Here is a 26,772-nt window from a genome sequence, read left to right on the forward strand (position 1 = left end):
TATCCTTCATATCATCACTAAATCTGCAATCTGGTTCTAGCGGTTGTTTCCGTTTTCTGTAAGTAATTTGAGTATCAGTTGGCGTAGAACTCGTAGAAAACGAACTTAGCTTCGATAGATCGGGATGCGATCCACCGGCAGCTGCACCACTGCTGGTTAAACGTGTTAGCGATCTGCGTACACTCATATTTACTCCGTAATGGATAATTTGTGCAGGAATATGAGTCGTCATTTGTTTGACCTAAATCTAACATTTTAATTATTTTATCAGATTGATATCAGAAACAGAGCATAGGCTACGTCAATAAATATTATGATAATTATCTTGATATTTACTGATGATTCAAGAGGTAGGTTGTTATTTGTAGGATGCATACTACTTGAGAATTATCACCGTCACTGTATGACGAAAGGTTCGTCCAAATATCTATCTTTTTAGGGTTCCGAATTTTAGTTTCACAACGTTTTCTATAAGTTTCAATTGGATTACGGTCGACTTCTTCAACTTCCATAAAACTCAGGAGATTTTTTGCTAGCCCTAATTTCATATCTCCATGTCAATGTCATGCAAGTGCATATAAATGGAACAGATCAACATACGACTTATGATTTGGTATATAAAACAGAGTCAAGAAGTGTTTAAGCATTTCAAAATTTGAACCGTTACGAAGTCGAGTTTGTCTAGTCTAGGCGGATTTAGCAATGTATGGAAGGTTAACTAACTATAATATGTTTGTGTACGGAGCCAACAAATACTGTAGTGTTTACGAAAAATTAATCTACGTTACTTAATATACAGTTTCGTTTTGTCGGATCAAATAAAGCTGTTATTTTGATAATATAAATGATAATGATCAACATACGACTTTGGATTTGGTATATAAAACGGAGCCAACAAGTGTTTATGGGTTTCTGAATTTCGGCCGTTACGGAGTCGATTCAGTTCGAGATCTTAGCAATAAAAATGTTGAGTATATCAATTTCTCCATGAATACGTTTGGCAACGTCGCCCAAAAATTTGCGCCGTTGCCACTCCGGGCAAGATCTATGCAACCGGAGTCGAGTAATATGGGGGAAAAGGTGGAGTCGGCAATGCACGGCAGTCAGGCTGGATCAACTTAGTGCCCAGGTTGGTATTTATATATATATATATATATATATATATATATAAATACCAAATGCACGGCAATGCACGGCAGTCAGGCTGGATCAACTTAGTGCCCAGGTTGGTATTTATATATATATATATATATATATATATATATATATATATATACATATTTATACCGGGAGGATGTTCGAGATAGCATCACGAAGGTTAAAATCGAAAATTTTTAATAGAATAAAAAATAAAAATAAAAGCCGGGAGGATATCCGCGATGATATCACAATGGTATTTTTATTGGAAAATTATAAATCTTTATTGGTATATTATTATTACTTATTTAATAATTATAACCAGCTTACCAGGAGGCTATTCGAGATAATAGTACGATGGTTTGTTAGTTGAATATCAACTTATGTAAAAAATAAAATAATCCTAAATCATAATTTTATAAGTACCTAAATCATAATTTTATAAGTACCCTCGATAACAAAACTTTTTGTTACTGGATCCAGATATCCTAGTAACTGATCCACCGACAAATTCTTTGCCGGGAATTATGAACAATACGACTGATCCAGCTGCGCTTCAAGCAAATGAACCAGCAACGGTTGTTACCACGGCCCCTCAATCGGAGCCTGTCGACTTAGAACCTGATATCTTAGCAGCATTGGGTGAAGCTAATGATGTGATTCCAGAATATGGTGAAAAAATTCACAAAAGTCTCGCCAAAATATGGTTGCCGAGCCTTAAGAAAGGGTTGATAAAGGAATCAAGATAAAGTTTTCTAAAAACTTGTTAGATTCCCGAAAATTGCGTATTCCTCCAGGCTCCTACATAAAATCTGGAGATTCAGGCTGCTACTCCTGAATCCGGTAAATTCTGGGATAAGAAAATGGCGAATTCACAGCAACAATTGGGGGCCGTTATAACAGGCGTTAATAGGGGCTTAAACTTGCGTAGTGTATATGTCGCATATTCTCGGACCTACATCATCGACAAACTTTTTTGTAAGTTGTCGATCATTCTGATAGGTATTACTAATGCATTGTTTGGAGACATTTTATCTACTAATAAAATAAAAGCTTCGAAGGTTATAAAGCAGGGTCAACAAATAAAGATAACATCCTCCACACCAAAACCTTCTAGTTCACATGCTCATGCAGCACACACATCTCGCAGTAGTTTCCAGGGAAACTGGCAGACACCTTCTCGCTTTCAGTCAAACAGGGGGGGGAGCGAGGAGGTTACAAGAGGAACATACATATATACCACCCTCTTCGTAGCCAAAGATGATCAGCTCGAGCTAATATTGTGCACCAAAATAACAATAAAGAATTACGTTATTTTACAATTGTTGACGCAAAATTACTAATAATACAACCGCTCTTAAATGAGTTAAAAACGGTGTGGATTTACCATTTTCTAATGAAGTTTTTCAAAATTCAGTGCGTACTCAATTTTGGTCGGGGCAAGAGAAAGCTGACATGTCTGTGGCAATAAATAACCTTATAGACTTGGGAGATATTCATGTTTGTAACCCAGTAAAGGGCAAATATATCTCAAATAATATATTCTTAGCACATAAATCAAACGGCGGTAAAAAATTCATACTTAATCTTAATAAATTTATATCAAAATATCACTTTAAAATCGAAGATCATAGGACGGCATCGAAACTTATCCCCGAAAATGGTTTCATGGGCTACAATAGACCTTAAAGAAGCTTACCTTTTAATGCCAATTGAGCCGGTATTTCGCAATTTTTTCCGTTTTCATTTTATAAATAACAAAGGTAATAGTGTAACTTATAAGAGTTTAAAGGTCTTTTTTATTGCGCTAAGAGTGTTTACTAAATTAATGAAGGAAGTTTAATTCTTAAGCCGGTTTTAAGTCTGTCATTTAACTCGACGAAATTTTATGTACAGGTAAAAATTATACAGAATGCCTAAATAATCTAAACGAGACAATAAAACTATTGTCTTGTCTAGGCTTTGTAATCAATATTGAAAAAACTTCACGGATTCCAAGTCAAAAATTTAAATTCCTTGGGTTTATATATGATTCATGTAACCTAACTTTCTTTGCCTGATGATAAACGTATTAACATTGCACATTTAGTTACTTAATAAATTTCCAAAATTACCTACTTGTACAACCCGAGAATTTTCACACCTAATAGGTGTCTTGGTTGCTACCAAGCTGCTGCTTGTCCTGCTATTAAATACGGGTGGCTGTAAACTAAGATATTAGAACGTCAAAAATATTTATTTTTAAATCAAAATAATAATAATTATGATTCCAAAGTTCAGTTATCAAGTTATATTCTGGGTGAATTAAATTGGTGGTCACAACATATATAAAACAAATTTTATGAAATCTCCAAAATTTACATTAGAGAATTTCTCAAATGCCTCAAGGACAGGTTGAGGTGTCTTTTGCAATAATAAACATTCGCAAATACCTATTCTAATTGTGCAATATTATTACGAATTGATAACAAAACTGCTGTTTTCCCCACCTTAACAAACTAACAAAGCAACTGTGGAAATGATGCGAGCATCGAAACACGGTGCACATACGTAGATTTCAATTATTTAGGCGGCCAAAAATATTTTTTTCTGGAAAATATCTATACGTACAATAGGAAATTAAAATAAACCCTTTTTGATCCGAAAAAAATATAATTATTATTGATTATACAACATACTTACATCGATAAAATACCAAAAATAAATATTATTTTAAAATTACCAAAGAAATAAAAAAACGTCTTATGAATTATTAGTTACAAGTATAAACATGTTTAAATATCATATATATATATATATATATATATATATATATAAATACCAACCTGGGCACTAAGTTGATCCAGCCCGACTGCCGTGCATTCCTGACTCCACCTTTTCCCCCATATTACTCGACTCCGGTTGCATAGATCTTGCCCGGAGTGGCAACGGCGCAAAGTTTTGGGCGATGTTGCCAAACGTATTCATGGAGAAATTGATATACTCAACATTTTTATTGCTAAGATCTCGAACTGAATCGACTCCGTAACGGCCGAAATTCAGAAACCCATAAACACTTGTTGGCTCCGTTTTATATACCAAATCCAAAGTCGTATGTTGATCAGATTCGTTTATATTATCAAAATTACAGCTTTATTTGATCCGACAAAACGAAACTGTATATTAAGTAACGTAGATTAATTTTTCGTAATCACTGCAGTATTTGTTGGCTCCGTACACAAACATATTACAGTTAGGTAATGTTCCATACATTGCTAAATCCGCCTAGACTAGACGAACTCGACTCCGTAACGGTTCAAATTTTGAAATGCTCAAACACTTCTTGACTCCGTTTTATATACCAAATCATAAGTCGTATGTTGATCTGTTCCATTTATATGCACTTGCATGACATTGACATGGGGATATGAAATTAGGGCTAGCAAAAAATCTCCTAAGTTTTTTGGAAGTTGAAGAAGTCGACCGTAATTCAATTGAAACTTATAGAAAACATTGTGAAACTAAAAATACGGAACCTAAAAAGATAGATATTTGGACGAACCTTTCGTCATACAGTGACGGTGATAATTCTCAAGTAGTATGCAACCTACAAATAACAACCTACTACTTGAATCAGGGCAACTCTTTCGCGAATGCTACACGTGATCCGTCAATATTTACTATCGGATCACGATATTTATTGACGTGTAGGGTAGTGTATTGACGGATCAAAATATATCGCTGGATTTCTGGAAATCCTTGTGATCTGATCCCAGGACCTAGATCGCTATATTTATCTTGCCGTCAGTATTGATGGTGTAGGGTGTGCTGTGATCTCTCCCGAGATACATCAGTAAATATCAAGATAATTATCATAATATTTGTTGACGTGTGCGTTCGCCTTTGCCCTGATTCTGACATCAATCTGATAAAATAATTACTGCCGGTGGATTGCATCGCGATCTATCGAAGCTAAGTTCGTTTTCTACGAGTTCTACGCCAACTGATACTCAAATTACTTACAAAAAATGGAAACAACCGCTAGAACAAGATTGCAGATTTAGTGATGATATGAAGGATATTCGGTCGGAGTTGAGCCGTATTTATTACTTGAAAAATATGTATGCTTAAATAAACAAATAGTAAACAAAATTCATGAAATCATTTCTGAGGTAAAAATACAAATTACCGAAATTCGATAACGAACAATCTTTGAATTTATTTGGCCAAAATACGAATCAAATCAATGAAATTAAGTCATCAGCATGTATGATAATTACTGAACAAAACATATTGAAGAGTACTATTTCTCAATTAGAATCCCAGATAAACCAGGGTGAGAGTAAAATAAAATCACTGGAATTAAATCTTCAATCAATAAATCAGTCAGCCAACCCATCGGGTTTTACGTCTATAAATCAACTTCATATAAATTAAAACTTAATCTAAAAAAAATGTAATTTTTACTGGTTTCCCAGAATCGAATCTCTTATAACTCAGAGGAGAGGAAATCTAAAGACAACTACGAAATTTTAAAAATTACCTCACTAATAAGTTCAGACCTACCGAAGCCAGTAAAAATATATAATTATAAATAACCTTAATTCAAACTGTAGTACAGGTCTTGATGGTATTACTACAAAAGCAATTAAATGCATCAAATAAAAATTAAATCATACCATAAGCGACTGTTTTAACCAAGCCATAAGTCAAAGACGTTTTCCGGACTCGTTAAAAATAGCGAAGGTAACTCCTATCTATAAGAGTGAGTATTCGGTTTTGCCAGTATTGTGAAAATATTGGAGAAGGTTTTACACACGAGATTACAAAAATATTTAGACTCATTTAATTTTATTTCAGTGCGTCAATACGGATTTAAGCCAAAAAGTAACACTCTGTCAGCGACTATGGACCTAACTATTAAAATAAAACAGAACATTGACGCAAACAATATAGTTTTGGGAGTGTTTATTGACCTACAAAAGGCCTTCGATACCGTTTCTCACGAACTTTTAATAACAGAAATTAACATCCATTAACATTAATGGTAAAGCACTAGATATGCTGAAATCATATTTAAAAAATCGATCACAAATAGTTAAAATAGATAACCACGATAGCATTCCCTTGCCAATTACATGTGGCATACAATAAGGTTCGATTCTAGGCCCATTGCTTTTTTTAATTTATATTAATAATTTACAAGATTTAAAGCTAAATGGTCACCTAACACTTTATGCGGATGACACCTGTCTGTTTTATTTTGGTCCCTCTATACATGACATGATAGCGCAAGCACAAAATGAATTAAATAAATGGTTTCAATGCAATCTACTAAAAATAAATATATCTAAATTCAAAGCTCATAACAAAATTATTCCACCACACGCTCCACTTAAAATTAACGGTGTTGTATTAGAACATGAAACCCACGAGAAATAACCTAGATTTGCGAATCGGCAGCTCTCTGAAATGGAATTATCACATCGACCACCTAAAAATAAATTATCAGCACTTCTTAGATCTCTGCGTAATATTACTTCTTGCATTCCTCATAAATTACGCCACACCATCTACAACACGTTAGTAAAGCCGCACCTTATGTATTTAATAGAAGTATGGGGGAGTGCTTACAAAAATAAATTAGCGCCACTCCAAATTTTACAAAATAAAATCATTAAAACTATCTTTAACTATCCTTTTTTAACTTCTACAAATAAAATCTACGACGACACTAAAATAATGAATTTAAACAATTATACTTTTATAATACGTGTATGTTCATCCGCAAAGCGCTACATAAAAACATAAATACAAATATTATAATCTCAACATCAAATCGCCACTATCCTAATAGACGAGCTAGCTATCTTGCCCTCCCGAAGATCCGAACAAATTATGGAAGGCGAACGGCAACATTCAAATGAGCCAATCAGAGCCCACCGAGCTCAGCCATTGGTCGCTTGCGGCCTTAGCCATTTGAAGGTTTAAAGACATTTATTTCCGTTATAGAAACGTATGTTGTCGTTCGCCTTCCATAATTTGTTCGGATCTTCGGGAGGGCAAGATAGCTAGCTCGTCTATTAGGATAGTGGCGATTTGATGTTGAGATTATAATATTTGTATTTATGTTTTTATGTAGCGCTTTGCGGATGAACATACACGTATTATAAAAGTATAATTGTTTTAAATTCATTATTTTAGTGTCGTCGTAGATTTTATTTGTAGAAGTTAAAAAAGGATAGTTAAAGATAGTTTTGATGATTTTACTTTGTAAAATTTGGAGTGGCGCTAATTTATTTTTGTAAGCACTCCCCCATACTTCTATTAAATACATTAGGTGCGGCTTTACTAACGTGTTGTAGATGGTGTGGCGTAATTTATGAGGAATGCAAGAAGTAATATTACGCAGAGATCTAAGAAGTGCTGATAATTTATTTTTAGGTGGTCGATGTGATAATTCCATTTCAGAGAGCTGCCGATTCGCAAACCTAGTAGATCGGGAGATATTGACACAAAATTTCGAGTCATTTGTAACAGGATGGCGGTTCTACAGGGGTCTTAGTACGCAATGACAAAAAGAAAAATGATGGTGTGAACGCTGGTACCGGCGGCTTAGTCGCGTGGGCGTTAGTCGAACTCGTCGGAAAAATAGCGAAAGTCAAACGATTTGTAACACAAACATTTTAGAATTTACCGATAGCCCATAAAAAAAGATGTAGACGGTAGTGTCATGCCATACTTTTCCGGTGTGACATAAATCCCGCCATACCGACGCGAATGCGTTGATTTTAAAAAAACAATTCAACCATTATGGTACCAGGCTATCTTTTGCACAGGTAACCATCGTCGTGCAGCCATTTACGAAAATCGCCATGCCATACTTTTCAGACGATTTTAAATGGTTGCCATACCGCCGAAATGATTTTGTTTAATTGAATGAAATGTTGAAATGAATGTTTAATTGAATGAATTTTGTTTACTATTTGTTCATTTGAGCATACATATTTTTCAAATAATGTACTAATACGGCTCAACTCCGACCGAATATCCTTCATATCATCACTACATCTGCAATCTTGTTCTAGCGGTTGTTTCCGTTGTCTGTAAGTAATTTGAGTATCAGTTGGCGTAGAACTCGTAGAAAACGAACTTAGCTTCGATAGATCGAGATGCGATCCACCGGCAGTACCCACTGCACCACTGCTGGTTAAACGTGTTGGCGATCTGCGTACACTCATATTTACTCTGCAATGGATAATTTGTGCAGGAATATGAGTCGTCATTTGTTTTTGACCTAAATCTAACATTTTAATTATTTTATCAGATTGATATCAGAATCAAAGGCAAAGGCGAACGCTACACGTCAATAAATATTATGATAATTATCTTGATATTTACTAATGTATCTTGGGAGGGATCACAGCACACCCTACACCATCAATACATATCGCGTCAGTACTGAAACGTTCTTTGTACGAGCCAGACGTGATGACGGCAAGATAAATATTGCGATGTAGGTCCTGGGATCAGATCACAAGGAGTTCCAGAAATCCAGCGATATACAGGGTTAGTTTTCAATGACCGGCCAAATTTTCAGAAATGGTTCAGAATCGATAACATTTTAGATCTAATGAAAAAAATAACGTTTTTTTTTAAATTAGATTTCATTCCTGTCCACCACTAAAAAGCGAACGTGTGGACATTACAAAAGCACAATTCAGTTCAACAACCTAGATAGGTTAGCACACACATAAATTTGGCGATGCGCGCACGCACACAAGTGCATTGATTCTGGCGGTGTTTACGATTTAGGCAATTTTTAAGACATTTTCAAATGAATGCTTTTATTTTTATTTTATTTTATTCGACAATAATGTTTCAAATGTACCTTTGGTTTAATATCTAGATCTTAATTTTAAATTTTGGCTGGTCATTGAAAACTAACCCTGTATTGTGATCCGTCAATACACTACCCTACACGTCAATAAATATCGTAATCCGATAGTAAATATTGACGGATCACAATATGGATCTTACGTGTAGAGTTCGCCAAAGAGTTGCCCTGATTCAAGAGGTAGGTTGTTATTTGTAGGCTGCATACTACTTGAGAATTATCACCGTCACTGTATGACGAAAGGTTCCGTATTATTAGTTTCACAACGTTTTCTATACGTTTCAATTGAATTACGGTCGACTTCTTCAACTTCCATAAAACTCAGGAGATTTTTTGCTAGCCTTAATTTCATATCCGCATGTCAATGTCATGTAAGTGCATATAAATGGAACAGATCAACATACGACTTATGATTTGGTATATAAAACGGAGTCAAGAAGTATTTGAGCATTTCAAAATTTGAACCGTTACGGAGTCGAGTTCGTCTAGTCTAGGCGGATTTAGCAATGTATGGAACATTACATAACTATAATATGTTTGTGTACGGAGCCAACAAATACTGTAGGGTTTACGAAAAATAATCTATGTTACTTAATATACAGTTTCGTTTTGTCAGATCAAATAAAGCTGTAATTTTGGATGTCTTGATGGATCTGATCAACATACGACTTTGGATTTGGTATATAAAACGGAGCCAACAAGTGTTTATGGGTTTCTGAATTTCGGCCGTTACGGAGTCGATTCAGTTCAAGATCTTAGCAATAAAAATGTTGAGTATATCAATTTCTCCATGAATACGTTTGGCAACGTCGCTGAAATATTTGCGCCGTTGCCACTCCGGGCAAGATCTATGCAACCGGAGTCGAGTAATATCGGGGAAAAGGTGGAGTCGGCAATGCACGGCAGTCAGGCTGGATCAACTTAGTGCCCAGGTTGGTATTTATATATATATATATATATACATCTTAAATATTACAATCAAGTACAACTACTTAAACACATATTTTATTTTGATAGAATTCAAAGACTATTAGCTATCTCCAGAAGTATTTGTATCCTCATTGGGTTTGGCAGCCATCAACATTTCTATAGTTTCAGGTAGGAATACTTTGTTCTTGTTTCGCTTTTAACAACAAGTCGTAGCAAGGGAAATGTTTTGGGTTTGTTGCTCTTATTATTTCATATTGCCGCCTTGAAAGATCAGCTTCCACAAACATCTGAAGTGCTTGCAGAGGCGTCAGCGGAGGTAACATGTCGTCGTCGTTATTCACTTTAGAATAGGCAGATCTATATTTGCTAGCTTGTGTCGGCGAATAAGTAATTTCTTTAAGAACTTTTGAAGCATTCCTTTGCCCAGTGTTTTGTAAAACGGATTGTGCGGCATGGATGATGACGCCATGCTCCAAATTCGCGCGAATTTCTTCCGTTTTTCTTCTTTTGCTTCGCTCACTTAAATCTTCGAAAGATTTTGCTGGCCTACCTTGAGGAGAAGCCGATTCTATCGGAATCTCGAAAGTTCCTTCTAACCAATCTCGATTATTTACTAGGAAAACTTCTTCGTGTTTACTGGCTTTCATCCATCTTTTCATGAATTCGGTTTTGATATAAGAATATCTTTGCTTCAAATGCTTTTTAGCATTTTCAGTGTCTCCATAACGTATCAAAAGAAAATCTTCATACGAATCGAGTTTTTCCCTTAAACTTGGTAAATTTTGTCTTTTTACCTGTTCAAACAGGTACTGCCGAGTCACTTTTTTAGTACCCGAGGCACCAGACGGACCTAAAATAAAAAATAATTCGATTTAATACAATTTAGCACTAGTTTGGTATTTTTCTCAATTTCGACTCCTTAGATTCAAATGCTCTTATTTTCAAAACGCGCGGGTTTCCGCGGCCAATTTTTTACTGGTATAATAGAAAAATAAGTAAAGTATTGTAAAATAAAGAAAACATTGCTCGGACGGACCCTTAAGTTAGTTAAAAGACATATTTAACTGTAAGAAACACAAAAAAAACGGATTTTTTGATAGAGCTATCTTTAAAAAATAAAAAGTTTATCAAAGGGAGTATAAACTATTAATGTTACTGTTGAAAAACATAGGTTCTTACCTGAATTACTGCAATCCATCACTGTCACTCGAAAAGAAGTAGTTAGAAAACAAATATGAATTTTACAAAAGTTGTAAGTTTAGGAGCGCCGAAAACCGACACGTACACGTTAAGCGACTATCGAATTCCGAATACCCTAGTGAAACAATTGCGCGTCTATGAAGGGTGGGTAGGGGGTGCCTATTGTATTCCCGGAACTGTTTACTACCTGAGTAAATGGTTATCTTATCTTTAGTAATTTTTTCAGGTGGCGAGTTTTGGCCGCCTAATTAGTTGAAATCTACGTATGTGCGGTGGTTCGCGTCATATTAATAATAAAGATAAATGTCGACACTGACACAGAGCCAAAAAGAATAAATCCTGATATCGAATGGAGTTTATGCAATGAAACATATTAAAGAATTTGGAAGAGCATAAGGTACTAATGCTAAATGCAGAAAGTAAGTGTCGTGGCATCCCGACCCTGCTGCGTCATGTGTCGACGCATTCACCATAAATTAGAATAATATAAATTTTTACGCATTTCCCCATTTACTTTTATTTTGAGATATTTACAAAAAACAGTTAATGATGAAGCGAGTGGGATACAAGTTTTTCCGTGGTGGCCTTCGCAGCCTCTCGTCAGAGAGTATCATCAAACATAATATACATATTTGAAAACAGATACGATTCTAACGCATTCTCATCCTAGTCACATGTCGCGCCCACTGCACTCATACCTTACGCTGGCTGCAGCGAGGCTCTCCGTGAAGCCTTCCTATGGAGAAACACCCCATCGGAAGCTATAGAACTAATGTTGGCATCGCTTTATAACGTAACATATAATTAATGATGGTGGCAGTTTTGTCTAAATTGGAATATTTTCAATTTTGAGAGTACAGTAGCGGCTGTCATAATATCATTTTTAACAGAAAAGTTTAACAAAGGGGCTTCGTATGGTACTTTGAACTCGCACGTCTGCCTATTTATAATATTAGGAAATAATATCGGGTCAGTTGAATGCCTAAATACAATTATTCTTGGGACCCACAATTAGTTTTGAGTCATATCTCAAGCTGGTTTCCTAATAGAAACGTAAATTTGGAACAATTGGAAAATTAGTAATTTTATTAGCGCTGTGTACAACACAGCGCGTGCAGACGTTATCTCTTATAAATATTAATAATATTTACTTCTCAGACAGTGGAGCTAAAATTTTCATTACAGACCTCGTAAAAACTTCGGCTCCAGGTAGAGATCAATCTCTTCTTATACTTCCATATTTCAAACAAAATATAAGTATTTGCCCACTACTGTACTGTCTGATTACATCTAGGTACCTATGTCACAAACATTTGAGGAATGAGGAGGACAATAGATTAATACTAACCTTTAAAAAACCAATAAACCCGCCACAACTCAAACAATCAGTCATTGGATCAAAAATGTGTTATCGGAAAGTGGTGTCAACATTTCAATATTTAGTTCACATAGCAGAAGACACGCTTCAACTTCTGATGCCTCTAGTGGTGTATATGCGTTGATAATAATATACGTAAAACTGCTGGTTGGACAAAACATTCCAAAACCTTTGCAAGGTTCTATAAACTTAATGTAATTAATGCGAACGAATTTTCATAATCGATTTTACAGAAATAGTATTTAATTATATTTTTGTTAATTTATAAAACAAAATTAATAATATTTACGTTTTATTCTAAACTTGCACCCAAAATGGTTCTTACAAAACTTTTATCTCTTAACATCTACATAGTAAATAATATCTGAAGAATGAAGCGATGAAATATAATATATGATCAAACGAACTTCAGAGTGAAGTTCGATCATTATTATATGAATCGCTTCATTCGAAGATATTAACACCCACCACACCCTAACCCAAAGTTTTGTAAGATAATAGGCTCTAAAAATAATGAATATCGTACAAAGCAAGCAAATACTTGTCAGGTCGTAATACCCTCAATTAAAAAAAAAAAAAATCTAAAGGCGTGCGTGGTTGCTAGCATTGAAAAAGGGGACTACATAGTAAATAATATCTTCGAATGAAGCGATTCATATAATAATGATCGAACTTCACTCTGAAGTTCGTTTGATCATATATAGTCTGTGGTTTTATCTACCCTTGATCATTGAAATGAAATCATAATTAGCTTATTTTTGAGAGAAAATGCAAAATATTAATCGATACTTGAGTAGGAACGAAGTAGGTACTTCATTGATAATGACTGCTTTAAGTTAGGAGACAAAAAGGTATTTAAGATTGGATTTTATTGTTATTTGCAGGTTTCTGGCTTGAGAAAAATTAAAAGATGTACGGGTTAAAGCTATAGCACAGGGAAAATTGGAAGCCTTCAAAACATTCTCGGCTTTGTTCAAATCATTTCGAATCAGACGGGAAGAAAAGTAAAGTGCTTTGCAGAGATGCTGTGCCACAAGTTTACGGTGGCATCTATTTTAAATAATAAATATTGTAATTTGGTAATTAAGTATCGAATTAAAATGTTGTAAAAAAAATTAAATGTTTATTTGTTTTATTTGAAGAAATTTATTTTAAACTAGAGGTGCCCCAACAAGGCATGACGACAGTATCCATAAATGATAGTATTAGTGTTTTTAAGGGAAAATGTATAATAAATAAATTAAATATAGTTAGTGACTTAAAAATCTTAAAAACATTAAGATTAATGAGATTATCAATAAAATAAAACATTGAAATTCTGCAGTTCGCCATTTTGACTAAAACACGCGTAACGTCACGATTAAGTAAACAACTCACGTCAGATGTATTTTGTTCTTATGAATATGTTGAGAATACGCATTTTTATTTACTATTGTTTCACGTATGCTTTATCGACTCAGAACAGAAATATAATTGCGAATTCACGAATACGTGGTTTCGGGGTTCTCCGCGCCAACTTTATACAATCATTTCTTATTATTTTCTCGCTTGAAATAATACTAACACATTTTTGAGCATTATTTTTATGTGGATTCACACTGCAATACTGCACACTACTTATAAACTTTGAAATTCGTTTCTATAACACATATTAAATAAATATTTCTTTAATTTTCTTCGCAATGCGTACAAATAATTACGTATTTACTAAAGAGTGACGTCACGCCTACGCCATGACACCTGCGAGCTGTTTTGGCACAGTTAATAAATATTTTTTGAAAAATGGCTTTTATCTTCGTTAAATTTAAGTATATTACCGAAATATAGGGTTTTTCTTGTATAGTAAACGTATACACACATTATGGAAGAGGATTTCAAAATCTTTCGTCATGCCTTTCCCGCGGTAAATTGTAGCCTATATGTTGTGCTGATGTTTAAACTATAAATCAAAAATTTAATTGTAAAGTTTCATAAAAACTCATTCAGTAGTTTTTACGTGAAAGAGTATCAAATGTCAATTCTTATATATTTTCTATAATATTAGTAGGATACGATTATTGATTTGTAAAATGATCAACCAGGTGGAAGTCAGATTGGCGCACGAAGAGTTCCGTATAATTCTATGAATGAATCTATGAAAACAGGAAAAAATACGTACCTTTTTACGAAACCATAAAAAAAACCGAAACCGAAATACCTAATAATATTTTTTTATAAATACCACTACCATACAATGCAAAGCAGTCAGTATGCATCATAAATGAATAATTCCAAATAGATTCGTAATTATCTTGAAGCAATTTTATAACTCAATTTTTTTATTTATCGATATTTTAGTATTCGATAAATTCCAGTTTCGCGGTTTCTTGGAGGACAAAGCTAAAGTAGCTTCGAAAAAACTCGGTGTACTCGCCAGGGCGAGACGGTATTTCACGCCTGCTCATCGTCTACAGCTAGGTATATAAGGCACAAGTCAGGTCCCATATGGAATACTGCTCTCACCTCTGGGCCGGAGCGCCCGAATACCAGCTCCTACCATTAGACCGCGTTCAGCGACGAGCCGTCCGAATCATTGACGATCCTGTGCTTACCGATTCGCTGGATCCACTCTCACTACGGAGAGACGTTGCGTCACTTTGCGTGTTCTACCGGATATATAACGGGGTTTGTTCTGAGGAACTTTTTGATCTTATTCCGGCTGCCGAGTTCCACAACCGTACTTCTCGCCACAAATTAAAATTCCACCCTCACCACCTAGATGCATGGCGGTCCACCACAGTGCGCTTTTCTCGGCATTTTTTACCGAGAACAACGACCTTATGGAACGACTTACCTTCTTCTGTGTTCCCAAACGGATTTGACGGGGAAACCTTTAAGAAAAGGGCATATTTATATCTCAAAGGCCGGCAACACATTCGCGGTGACCCTAACATCGCGAATGCTTATGGGCGGCGGGCATCACTTTCCATCAGGTGACCCGCCTGCTCGTTTGCCCGCTTTAAGATAAAAAAAAAAAAAAAAAAATTGTGGCAAGCACTACCTTTTTAGAACAAAAAGTGGCTACATGTGGATTTGAATGCCAAGCCGATAACAGTGTGTTGTCTCTTTCTATCGCACTAATTAGGGTATTGATTAAAACAGAGCCAATAAATAAGAAACGTTCAATTAATTGTTACTTCTCCAGGCTTGTTAATTCCTCCGAGGTTATAGTACTTTCGATATCAGTTTAAAGTTTTTTGTTATCTGTAATTACATCCTGTATACAAAGTACTCTGTAGTCTGTGTATGAAGCTTTTTCATTTATAATCTGTATACTTGTATAGGTCTATACTCGCTGTCCGTCACAGCTGTCCGTAATCATTTCCAATTTCTAACCTAGAAATTTTAATTAATAATATTATATTAAATTTTAACCCACTCAATTAAAAAAAGCATAATGACTGATTTACCAGACTTTTCAAGTTCTAAAGGAGCTGATTCTGAACTTCAGGATTTCTTATTGGTGGAAAAGCAAAAGGCTCAATTTCATGCTCAGGTATTTTGTAAAAATATTCGTTTGCTCCGTTTCAATAAAAAACTTCTTACAGAAATGCTTTTCTTGTGGCTGTTCTTTTATTTGTAAACCAGAAAACGACTTTGTTTTCTTCTTAACTATTTCATCAATATTATATTATTGCATCAGGTTAGTATTAAATTTTCGAGTTATTCAAAATTTTACATTTTTAAATTGGTTCTTTATTCCAGATTCACGAATTCAACGACTTTTGCTGGGATAAATGTGTGGACAAACCAGGATCAAAATTAGATTCCAAAACAGAAACCTGCATCACAAATTGTGTCGAGAGATTTATTGATGTTTCGTTACTTATTACAAATAGATTTGCTCAAATGCTAGAAAAGGGAGGTGGCATGCAGTGAACATAAGTTAATTATCATGTGATGTGTTCATAAAACAAATGTTTATTTGAATAAATATAATTGTTAATGAGAAATTGTATCTTACAATTTCCAAATTTATAGTTATTAGTAGGTAGTGATATTGTTGCATTAATTTTTCATTTTAGTCATTTAAGGAAGGATATAAATAAAAGAAGTTTTGGATTATTTATTTTTTTTATTTTCATGGCATATTAGTAATATGGTTTTATAAATTAGTAAAGCATAGATTTATACAAATCAGTATTTTTATCAACATTATCTTGATGACAGTACATTTATCTGCCAACTTTTCCCAATTTAGTGTCAGTGCGAGGATCAGCTGTTATAGTTTGTACAGCAACTAGAGCTTCATTAATCTTTGTCTGTAATTCCCTTATATCTTGGATGAACAAGAGATTAAGAACATCTATTGGCTGGTTAATCAGAATGGCATCAGTCTTTGCAGGATCAGGATGTGGTGTGGTTTTAAGGATTTTAGCAAGAGCTGCTAAACGGAATTTTGGATCTGGATGTGGGCCCACACCGGCTAGAGTGCAAACTCTCTCAACACCAGCCTTAAATGCGGGACTATCAACTGGAAAAATAAAAGATTTAAAATTAACCACAGCTGAAGTTGGATATAAAAATATTTGAATCTTTTGTCAACTTTTTATATTATGGTTATTTTACATGCATATTTAATATAGTCTTATGGTAAAAAATTTAATTGGCCAAGGTTAGGTACCACATAAAGAGACTTATTTTGAATCAAACACTTTGAATTGTATAAATATACCTATAACCTTTCAACTTTCAAATTCAGGTATGTTTCCTCTACCTCTACCTTCTCCCATAAATATTTCAAAATTTATAAATATAAGTAATTTTTTTTTCTTTTATGTCAGAGCAAGCAAAGGAGCAGGTGGACCTGATGTTAAGTGGTCACCACCGCCCATAAACACTTGTAACACAAGGAGTGTTACAAGTGCTTTGCTGGCCTTTAATGGACAAATAAGCTCTTTTCTTGAAGGCCCCAATGTCGTAGTTGTTCGTAAGTAATCTACATAATATTACTCACAGTTTAAGTTATCCAAAGGATTAGAAGACACTACATTAGGCACAGCCTGTTTTGGTTGGTCCAATTTCACTTCCTTGTATTTGGTGACTGAAAGTAGATGATTAATGTGTAATAATAAACCAAAATAGCTTATGTGATAAGAGTATAGAATTATGACCACTTAGAGTTTAGTCTAGTAGTAGTAGTAAAAGATAAAACATACCATTGTCCGCAAATTCCAATCGCACAGCATAAGATAGAAGCCAATTCAATTGTTCATTTAATGTTCCATTTACAACAGGACTAACTAGGTCTTTTTGGTATATGTCATATGCTTCTTGCCAATTATTACTGTCAATATTCCGAAGACCTTCCCTCTCCTCAATCTTGTAATGCCTTATCTTTTGATCCTCAAGCCATAAAACTACACTTCTATATTCCTTTTCATCTGCAAGTTCAATATAATTTTAAACGTAACAAAACCATAATATATTACGAAACATGCCTATTTTATGTTAGTGATAAAAATTATAATTATAAAATATAATATTAAGACAGGAACGAGAATGCAGTCGTACCTTCACAATTGAAACTTTCAGGATTCGGGTGGCCAAGAGCAGACAACTTTAACTTGAAGATATTGCTCATTTTGCCTTGAATGTAAATATTAAAACACGATGTTTTTGCCTACGTTACTTTATATTTATTTTAGAAATTCTAAACAGTAATGTACCTATTATCCTTGGTATTACAGACCCTGTTGTCCAGTCTGTCGCAACTTCATACAAAAATTTTTTTATATGAAACGGGGCAAAATTATCATGGCGACTATATTTGTCTCGTTCACTTCCTCAGTCTGTTTCACTCTCCGTCATTGTTGACTGTGACATTCAAGAAGCTTATATGTAATACACTGGAGATTTCGGTATGAACATTGACGTGTAACAAGAAAATATTGCCCAGTTCATGTTTTTTATCACTTTCACACCTAACTTGGTATTGCCACTGTTAATACGAAGTTTTCCCAAGGCTACTATGTATGCTGTAATATTCTGTGCAAAAGGTTAGTTTTTGTACATGAGTTTGTTGATAAATTGCCAAAAACGTCATTCAGAAGCATTGTTGGATGAGACAATTATTATTTATGCTAAATAAAATAAGTATCTGAACCAATTATTAAAAAGCGATACTCCCTGATTATGGGTAGTCACCATAATAAAATTGTAGCAACTCTCACTTTGTCAATATGGCATGTGTGTCAAAAAAATTGCGTCGCTTCGAATATTTAAGTTAATATTGTTGCTTATTTAATGAATATTTTCCGAATATAAAGAATGCATTGTATTGTGTAAAATTGCAGAAGCGTTTGGACACCGAATTCTGGCATAGAATTTCACAGGCAAGTGTATATTTACGTTATTTACAATATTCCTCAATACTCCTGCATTTACCTGTTTAGAATCATTTTAATGGCAAAAATTGTCTAATTTAGTATCATTTTAGTAAGCAGTCATGTTGAATTTGTTATTTCCCCAATACTTTATCATTTTTCAACAAGTTTTCAATAAACAAATTTAACAAGTAAGGTAACCATGATGACGAGTTTTTATGGATAGCGAGGAGAATATATTGTAATAACAATATTATGATGAAAATTTAGAACACCATTTTAAAGATTGTTACTAGTAATGAAACAACACACGACATCGGTATTGCACTCACATGTAGTTATAAGATTGTTCCTTTTTATATTGTAATTTATACTTTTTTAACTTACCTTATATTTTTTTGTTTTACGTATTTCAGCTTTCCAAAAAGTAAAATAAAAAGAAATATATGTGCCCATCAAGGTTACTGAGGATTACGACCCAGAAAAAAATACCTTTTGAAAAATAAACTTTGTAAAGTTAGCTGAAATTTGTGCAAGGCCGCTAAACAGTTTTTCTTTGATGATTTTGGCTTGAAATTGACCAGTCGAAGCAACGCGTTTCAAAAGAAGATCTGAGTAGCTTACAATTTGGTAAACAGCATCTGATGCAAATCACAACTTTCCTCTATTTACAAAGGATGCTAATGCTATATATCGGTTCATATCCAAGCTTTGTAGCCAAAAGTTGTTTAAAACTATCATTCTATACCAATTAAAATTGTATGTACCTATAAAGTATGACCATAATATTATAATATAAATACTGTTAAAAATATACCTTTGTCGTTATTATTTATAGACCATGATTTTTAGTTTTTTCTATTTTGAAAAATCCTGAATTTACAAACCAGCGTGGTCACTCAACAGAAAGAGACAAAAAACATGACTGACGTCATTCTAGATCATATTTTCTTGTTACAAGTTATTGGTCATAGTGCAATCTCCAGTGTATTAGATATAAGCTTCTTGGTGACATTACTCCATTTTGTAATTTGTGGATAACTATGTATCAAACTGTAAGTAGGTACTACATTTTGTAATGCGAAGTAAGTTTATTTACCACTTGTTGGAAAATAAGTACCTAAGTGTTTTAAAACCTAAGTTTTTTTTGTGCGGTTTGTGATATTCTGGACCTTTTGTTGCGAAGAATGGCGTACAGAAAATGTGAAATATGTGGTTTGAGATCGGAGCGAAAAGACGGGATTAAACGCTATTTTATGGCTAGATTTCCTCTAGATAAACTGCGGTAAGTAGAAATTTCTTTATGCAACAGCGTTATCTTTGTATTTTCATTCATAAAACTTATATTTTACTTTATCAGATAAGTTGTTATAATTTTTCATCATTGTCGACATTTCATTTTCAGGTGTAAAGAATGGGTGAAAATGTCAGGAAAAGAGGATCTTGCTTATTTACCCATTGAAAAATTGCATCAGTTAAAATTTGTGTGTGGCAAACATTTTAAAGAAAGTGATTTCAAGAAAAAACGAACTCAGCTAAAAAAAACAGCTATACCATCATTAAGACTGACTTCTGCGCCACTTTCAGACACTATTCTGGCTGAATTTCCTTATCACCTCTTCAAAGAACAGCGAGAAGGTTAGTAGTATAATAATGATATATTCTCATATTCATATTATTGCTAAATACATATATATATATATACTAGCGGTCCGCCCGTGCTACATATTCACGTTTTTTCTACATAAGAACCATCTTGGTACTTCAAGGAATATAATAAAAAAAGAATTAAAGAAATCGGTTCAGCTGTTCTAAAGTTATGTGCTTACCAACACATTTTAGGATTCATTTTTATATTATAGATATATTACAAATTACAATAATTTAATTCAAAATACTAAAATTATACAGCAAGTTATTTGTGTCAGTATTGTGGAGAAGTTAATTAGTTAGTACAAAACTAAAAAATCAATGTAATTCTAAAATTGACTAATTTCAGATGAACCATCAACTTCTTCTGTTCATCAAGTTAGTCTGTCAGGCAGACCATTACCTTCTCTTACTCCACAAGTTGAAATGACTACAGTTGAAGAGGCAAAACATATTTTTTATGAAGATGACATTCCATCAGTGGAGTACACTGTGAACATTATAACAAGTGAACAATGCATTGTTGAAAGAGGTATGTTGTGTCTTACTATGTAAAGTGTACTTGATTAGAAAGATCCATTTAAATGTATAACCAAGTTAGTTAAGAGCTAAATATCAGAGTACAGTATTATCTGTTTATTGTGATGCTGGCAATATGGACTGACAACTTAATATGATATTATCATTCTCGAGAACATAAAATTTCTTTTACATTTATAAGTTAGAATTATATTGGTTATAGTGAACATTTCCTTACATAACAAACTAAGAGTAGTAGTAGTAGTGGAAAAGTTAAATACAAATATGTTTTGGATTAATATCTTAGAATTAATGAATTGGATTTGAAATGATATCAATTTAAATAACAATTTCCTGCTTTTTGTGAATTCATACAACAACAACATTCAAGTTGAACTTTATAAAATTTCTTATTTCAGATGATCCGTCGACATCGTCAGTTACAGATTTTATATCAGTAAAGTCGAAAGAAAAAGCTTCTCAACAAAAAGGTTAGTAAGTGAACAATGTTCTATTATGTTATTGAAGTGTATGATGTAGGTATGTATGAAGTAGTGACTGGCCATGTGGCCAACTCATTTCACACTTATAATATTAGTTAGGAAGTATGTTGTTAATAGACATAAGCTTTTAAAATATTAAACATGTATTATGTTTTGTATAAAGTTCTATCCAATATTTCAATTACGACTGAATAGTAATATTTTTTGTCTACCAATAGAATCTAAACTGTGTTTCTATGTTTGTTTGTTTCTTTTCTTTCTTTTCTTAAACTTATGTTATTTTTTTCAGTAGTGAGAAAAAGGAGTAAGCGAGCAATCACATCAAACAGTGAAACCTTGACTCCACGGAAAAAGAAATTAATGAAGAGGGTTGAACTTCTAAAATCGAAAATAAGAAAAGTCAAAGAAAAGGCCAAAATGTTTGATAACATTAAATCTAAAGCGCTGAAGATGATGATGGTTTCAGCAATAAAAAATCAGAAACGGTCTTCGCCTGGCAAACGTTGGTCTGATAATGAGAAAGCCTTAGCTATAGCCATGTATAAAAAGTCGCCGAAATTATATAGGTATTTAAGGCATTTGTTACCTTTACCTAGTCCGAGAACTTTACAGATTGTTCTTGGGAAAATGAATTTAAATCCTGGTTTTAATCAATCCATAATTGAACATCTGAAAAGAAAGGTCAGGGAATTATCATATAAAGATAAAATATGTGTTATTTTGTTTGACGAGATGTCTTTAAAAAAAAGACTTATCTATAACTCAGCTTGTGATAAAGTTGAGGGATATCAAGATTTAGGAGAACACGGACGTTCCGGGGATTTAGGGGACAAAGCTTTAGTGTTATTATTACAAGGAGTACACAAAAAATATAAACAGCCGCTTGCACACTACTTTGTGAAGGGTACAATAGCTTCAGAAAAATTAGTAGCCATTCTAAAAAATGCCATAAAAATTGTTAGTGAAATTGGTTTTAAAGTGATTGCAACTGTCTGCGATCAAGGTCCCACAAATGTTGGCGCTTTGAATTTGCTTAAAAAGTTTTCTGGACATCCTCTTGACAGTAACTTTTATACAGTTAATAACGAGAAAATTTATATAATTTATGACGTTCCTCATCTATTAAAATCCATCAGGAACCACTTTTTTGAAGGCGGCGTTTTAGTTTTTGATGGAATGAAAGCAAGGTGGTCACATTTAATTCAATTTCAAGAAAAAAATAACAAAACACTTCATTTCAAAAAAATTACATCACTCCATGTATATCCTAAGTTTCGCGCTAAAATGAAAGTCAAACTGGCCGCGCAAATACTCAGTAATGACGTATCTGCTATTTTAAAATTATTTGCAGAGACATTTGATTCTAATGTTAGAGAAGTTGATGGGACATTAAAACGAGATGCTGTTTTACAAACAGCAAATGTAATTAAACAGTTAGATACTTTGTTCGATTTGACTAATGGCCCTGCGTCGAAAAAAGATGTTAAGAAAGGTTTGAGAGTTAACGTATCTAAAAACAGTATACACCATAAAATGTGGCCACAATTAAAAACAATGGTTAAAACCATGCACTTCTTAAAATCTGACAGCCATCTGAGATTAAGAAATGTTAGATGCGTAAATGGATATTACACCACTATATGTTCTCTGCAGGACATATGGAATTATGTTAATTCAATTGGATTTAAATTCCTTAATTTACGTCAATTAAACCAAGACACTTTAGAGAATCTTTTCGGTTTAATTAGGCAACATTCGCCAACGAATCAAAATCCAACGTGTCACCATTTTACGGCAGCCCTCAAAACGAGCATATTGACAAAATTGAGTACTCCAATTCGAGGAGCTAATTGTGCCCCTGACGAAAATCAACTCATTTTAGATTTTCATGATTTAGTTTTTAAAAATGCCGATGTCGACGATTTAATTGAATCAGAACATTCGTATCCAGTTACACTTGATATAGATGATGAATATGATAGTGATCCTATTTTACATTTGCCAGACATTGAACCCGAAACAGATGACAACTGGTTTGAGCTTTTTGAAAATCAACCAGTTGTTTATGTTAGCGGTTATCTAGCCTCTGTTTTGGTTAAAAGATGTCACTGTGCGAAATGCTGCGACAGTTTAAGGACATTGAAGCCAGGGAGTGATAACATATATAATTATATAGCTCTTAAAGAATGGTGGAAGGACAAGCTCTCCCTTACATATCCGACCTTGAACCTCTGCAACACAGTAAATTTATGTGTATCCATATTTGAGCGTGATATTAAACATTTATTACACATCAATGACATTGTTAAATATTGTTGTGTAATGATGTACAAGGAAGTGAGTTTAACTTGGATGTGTGATGAACACAGTGGCATCTTAATGCACACATTAATAACAAAATTGTCAATTTTACTCATTAGAAATGAATGTAAGAAAATAAATTTGTCATTAACTGAAAGAGAGCAATCAAACGCTGACATAAATAAAATAGCTCAATTAACGAGTTCCGCTAGATAAGAAGTGGTTGAGTTGATGCATATTGTAACTTTGCTCTGTCACTTAATGACAAAATAGTTTTTTTTTTAAATTTGTAATTATTTGTAATAAATAGTCATTTTGTATTTGTACCAAATAAAACTGTTTATTTCTGTATGTGTCTGATGCAAAATGATGAATCTTGTTCCTGTTATGATTATATACTGATGGGTATTTATAGTGAATAAATGGTTGTTTGTTCGCGTTTCCTTTATTTCATTAAAACATTTAATTAAACAGCAATTACAAATTTTATTTAACCCAAGTGCAAGTAAAACAAACAATTAAAATAATTATCGATATCGAAGGTACCTACAGCCTGCACAGCATTATGCACTTATGTTGGTAGCTCTGTCAGACACTAGAAGTTGTCATGTTGGCTATTCTAATTTAGCCTTGTTTTGACGTTTCTTGAAGTTTATTTTTATCTATGGAAGTCCCGTCTCTTCTTACGTAGTAATTGTATTCTCTTCGTAGTAATTGTATTCTCTTTGCTGTTGTCCAGTATTATCTAGATCTATCTACACAGCAGCTGCCGGTCTGGCTGACAGCTGTCATTACCTGTCACAGCGTATGGCCCTACCAGGCCCTACTCACGGTTCAACACAACCAACAATCTGCTGAAACAATTTGTTGCAGTCGCGATTGAGCGTTCTCTACTCACGATTCATCCAACCCTCAATCTGATGACACCTCGATGACACAATTTCATTCCGCGATTGCTTGCCACAACGTGTGCACGTCACGTTGATGCCTGGCCTGATGCTAAACCTCAACGCAATAATACGCATTATTAATGGATATACTAATTTATGAAATATAAGATAATTATCTTTGTAAAGCTTGTATTTTTTCCAATTTTATTGATAGATTTCAAGGGCTATAAAGTATAAACGGCTATAAAATATAAACATCTTCCTCAAATATGTAAAAATGTCTTTCCCGCGTTTATCTCAAAACCGCCATTTTGCGATTAACGCGGCAGCGCGATTGAGCCGAGATTGGAGCAATCACAATACTCACGTTTCAACACGCACACAATCTGCTGAGACAATTTGTCGGGTTGCTTCCGCGCCGATCCAATACGCAACATGTTGGGTAAAGTAGCCTACTCACGATTCAATTTCAGTAACAATCTGTTGACACAATCTGCAGTGAGCTGACAGATTGTGTCGTGAATAGTATAGTTGAGGGCACGTTGGGGGCGTAACGTCGCTCGTCACGATGCTTAGTCCGCTCTCGACCGCTCTCCGTGTGTGACGTTCTAATGCAAACAGAAAATGGTCCCGTGCCGTCAGAAAACAGAAACAGAAAACAGAAAATGGTCCCGTTAACTGTGCAAAGACATGGCAAACACCAGCAAAAAAGTTGAAGGTGTCAATGATAATATTTCCTTTCACCGGTAAGTACTTTTTGCCCTAAAATCTAGGGGGGCATTATTATTAGGGGTTATAATTATTAGGGGGTTATTACTTATAAAACAATTTTCCATTACGGCTTTAATTTTACACGCCAGACTGGACATGCATTGAAAACCAGCAATGAAAATAAAACATTCCAAACTGTCGTTGAAACGCATTACAGGTTGATTTCTCATTTTTCTGTCAAAAGTAACGGCCATATCACACTAGCGGATTGCGAGCGGCTTCAAAGCGGAGCGGGTGCGCAACGAATACGTTGCGGGCGCGCAACGAACACGCTGCGGATGCGTTGAATAGAAGCGTCGTCGTCATTTTGTATACTCTCGCACAAAAGCCAGCCCTTCCACCTTGCCTAACTTCCATTCAATATTTCCATCGTTTCTGTAGCACTCAATTTTTTAACCGTAATGTGGAAATGCATTTACTTAACTAAAGATGTAATAACAACTGGAGTTGTTGAAAAAGGTGCTATAAACTTGAATTACTAGGACTTTTAGAATGTACCATACATTCTAAAAGTATGTAACGACTGACCAGTATAATCTCTCCCATAGCAACGTATGTTATAAAGAGATTTTGTGAACCTAATTATGAGCAAATTGATAGTGAGTTGCTGGTTGCTTGATAAAATTTTCTATTCACTGCTATTTACCTAATAATAAGATATCCCTGTTTTAGTTAAGGAGCTTTAACATTTATTTCACTAATGAACTTTCTGATTTAATAGATAAAACAATACCTTAAACATTAACATGTTATGAAACTCGTAAAAAATAATGATCTCATAATAATTATTATACTATCACAAGTTATGAGTAACAACCAGCACGGATTCCATTTTTTTAATGAGTGTACATGACTGCGACGTAAACGCTGCGCATCTGCCACGCGTCCGCAACGAATTCGCTGCGCAACCGCGGCGTGTTCGTTGCGCGCCCGCAACGAATTCGTTGCGCACCCGCTCCGCTTTAAAAACGCTCGCAATCCGCTAGTGTGATATGAGATATCGCTCTAAGGATATGATTATACTCACGATTTTCAATGCCGATTTCTTAGTCGATTCAAATCGATACCTATTGAAAACAGAACAATGATAATTATTTTTTAATCCTATAATATTATTGACGTAAGGGATGAATTTTAGTTATATCGATGGTTTAAAATATATTTACTATACTTATTGCAAATTTGTTTCAGTTTTCCGAAAGATCCTCTTGTGAAAAATAAATGGATTGAAGCAACGGGTCGTAAAAACTGG

General features: G+C 34.2%; 3 protein-coding genes across 3 annotated transcripts; 2 read left to right on the forward strand and 1 right to left on the reverse strand.

The window, feature by feature from the left end:
• Positions 1-15,825: 15,825 nt before the first annotated feature.
• On the forward strand, positions 15,826-16,625 carry LOC123692002 (mitochondrial import inner membrane translocase subunit Tim8). The gene is made up of 2 exons (XM_045636603.1): positions 15,826-16,056; positions 16,266-16,625. The coding sequence occupies exons 1-2, from the start codon at positions 15,958-15,960 to the stop codon at positions 16,437-16,439; spliced, it is 273 nt and encodes a 90-aa protein (XP_045492559.1). The 5' UTR covers positions 15,826-15,957; the 3' UTR covers positions 16,440-16,625.
• A 13-nt stretch (positions 16,626-16,638) lies between these two features.
• LOC123692001 (RNA transcription, translation and transport factor protein) lies at positions 16,639-18,259 on the reverse strand. The gene is made up of 4 exons (XM_045636602.1): positions 18,075-18,259; positions 17,720-17,944; positions 17,518-17,604; positions 16,639-17,034 (listed from the first exon to the last, which is right to left on the reverse strand). Exons 1-4 carry the CDS (start codon positions 18,142-18,144, stop codon positions 16,736-16,738), a joined length of 681 nt encoding a protein of 226 aa, XP_045492558.1. The 5' UTR covers positions 18,145-18,259; the 3' UTR covers positions 16,639-16,735.
• A 1,724-nt stretch (positions 18,260-19,983) lies between these two features.
• LOC123691923 lies at positions 19,984-21,091 on the forward strand. Its single transcript, XM_045636513.1, has 3 exons — positions 19,984-20,171; positions 20,292-20,524; positions 20,886-21,091. Exons 1-3 carry the CDS (start codon positions 20,074-20,076, stop codon positions 21,089-21,091), a joined length of 537 nt encoding a protein of 178 aa, XP_045492469.1. The 5' UTR covers positions 19,984-20,073.
• The last annotated feature ends 5,681 nt before the right edge of the window (positions 21,092-26,772 follow it).

Source organism: Colias croceus, chromosome 5, assembly GCF_905220415.1.
Source record: "Colias croceus chromosome 5, ilColCroc2.1".
Taxonomy (NCBI): Eukaryota; Metazoa; Arthropoda; class Insecta; order Lepidoptera; family Pieridae; genus Colias; species Colias croceus.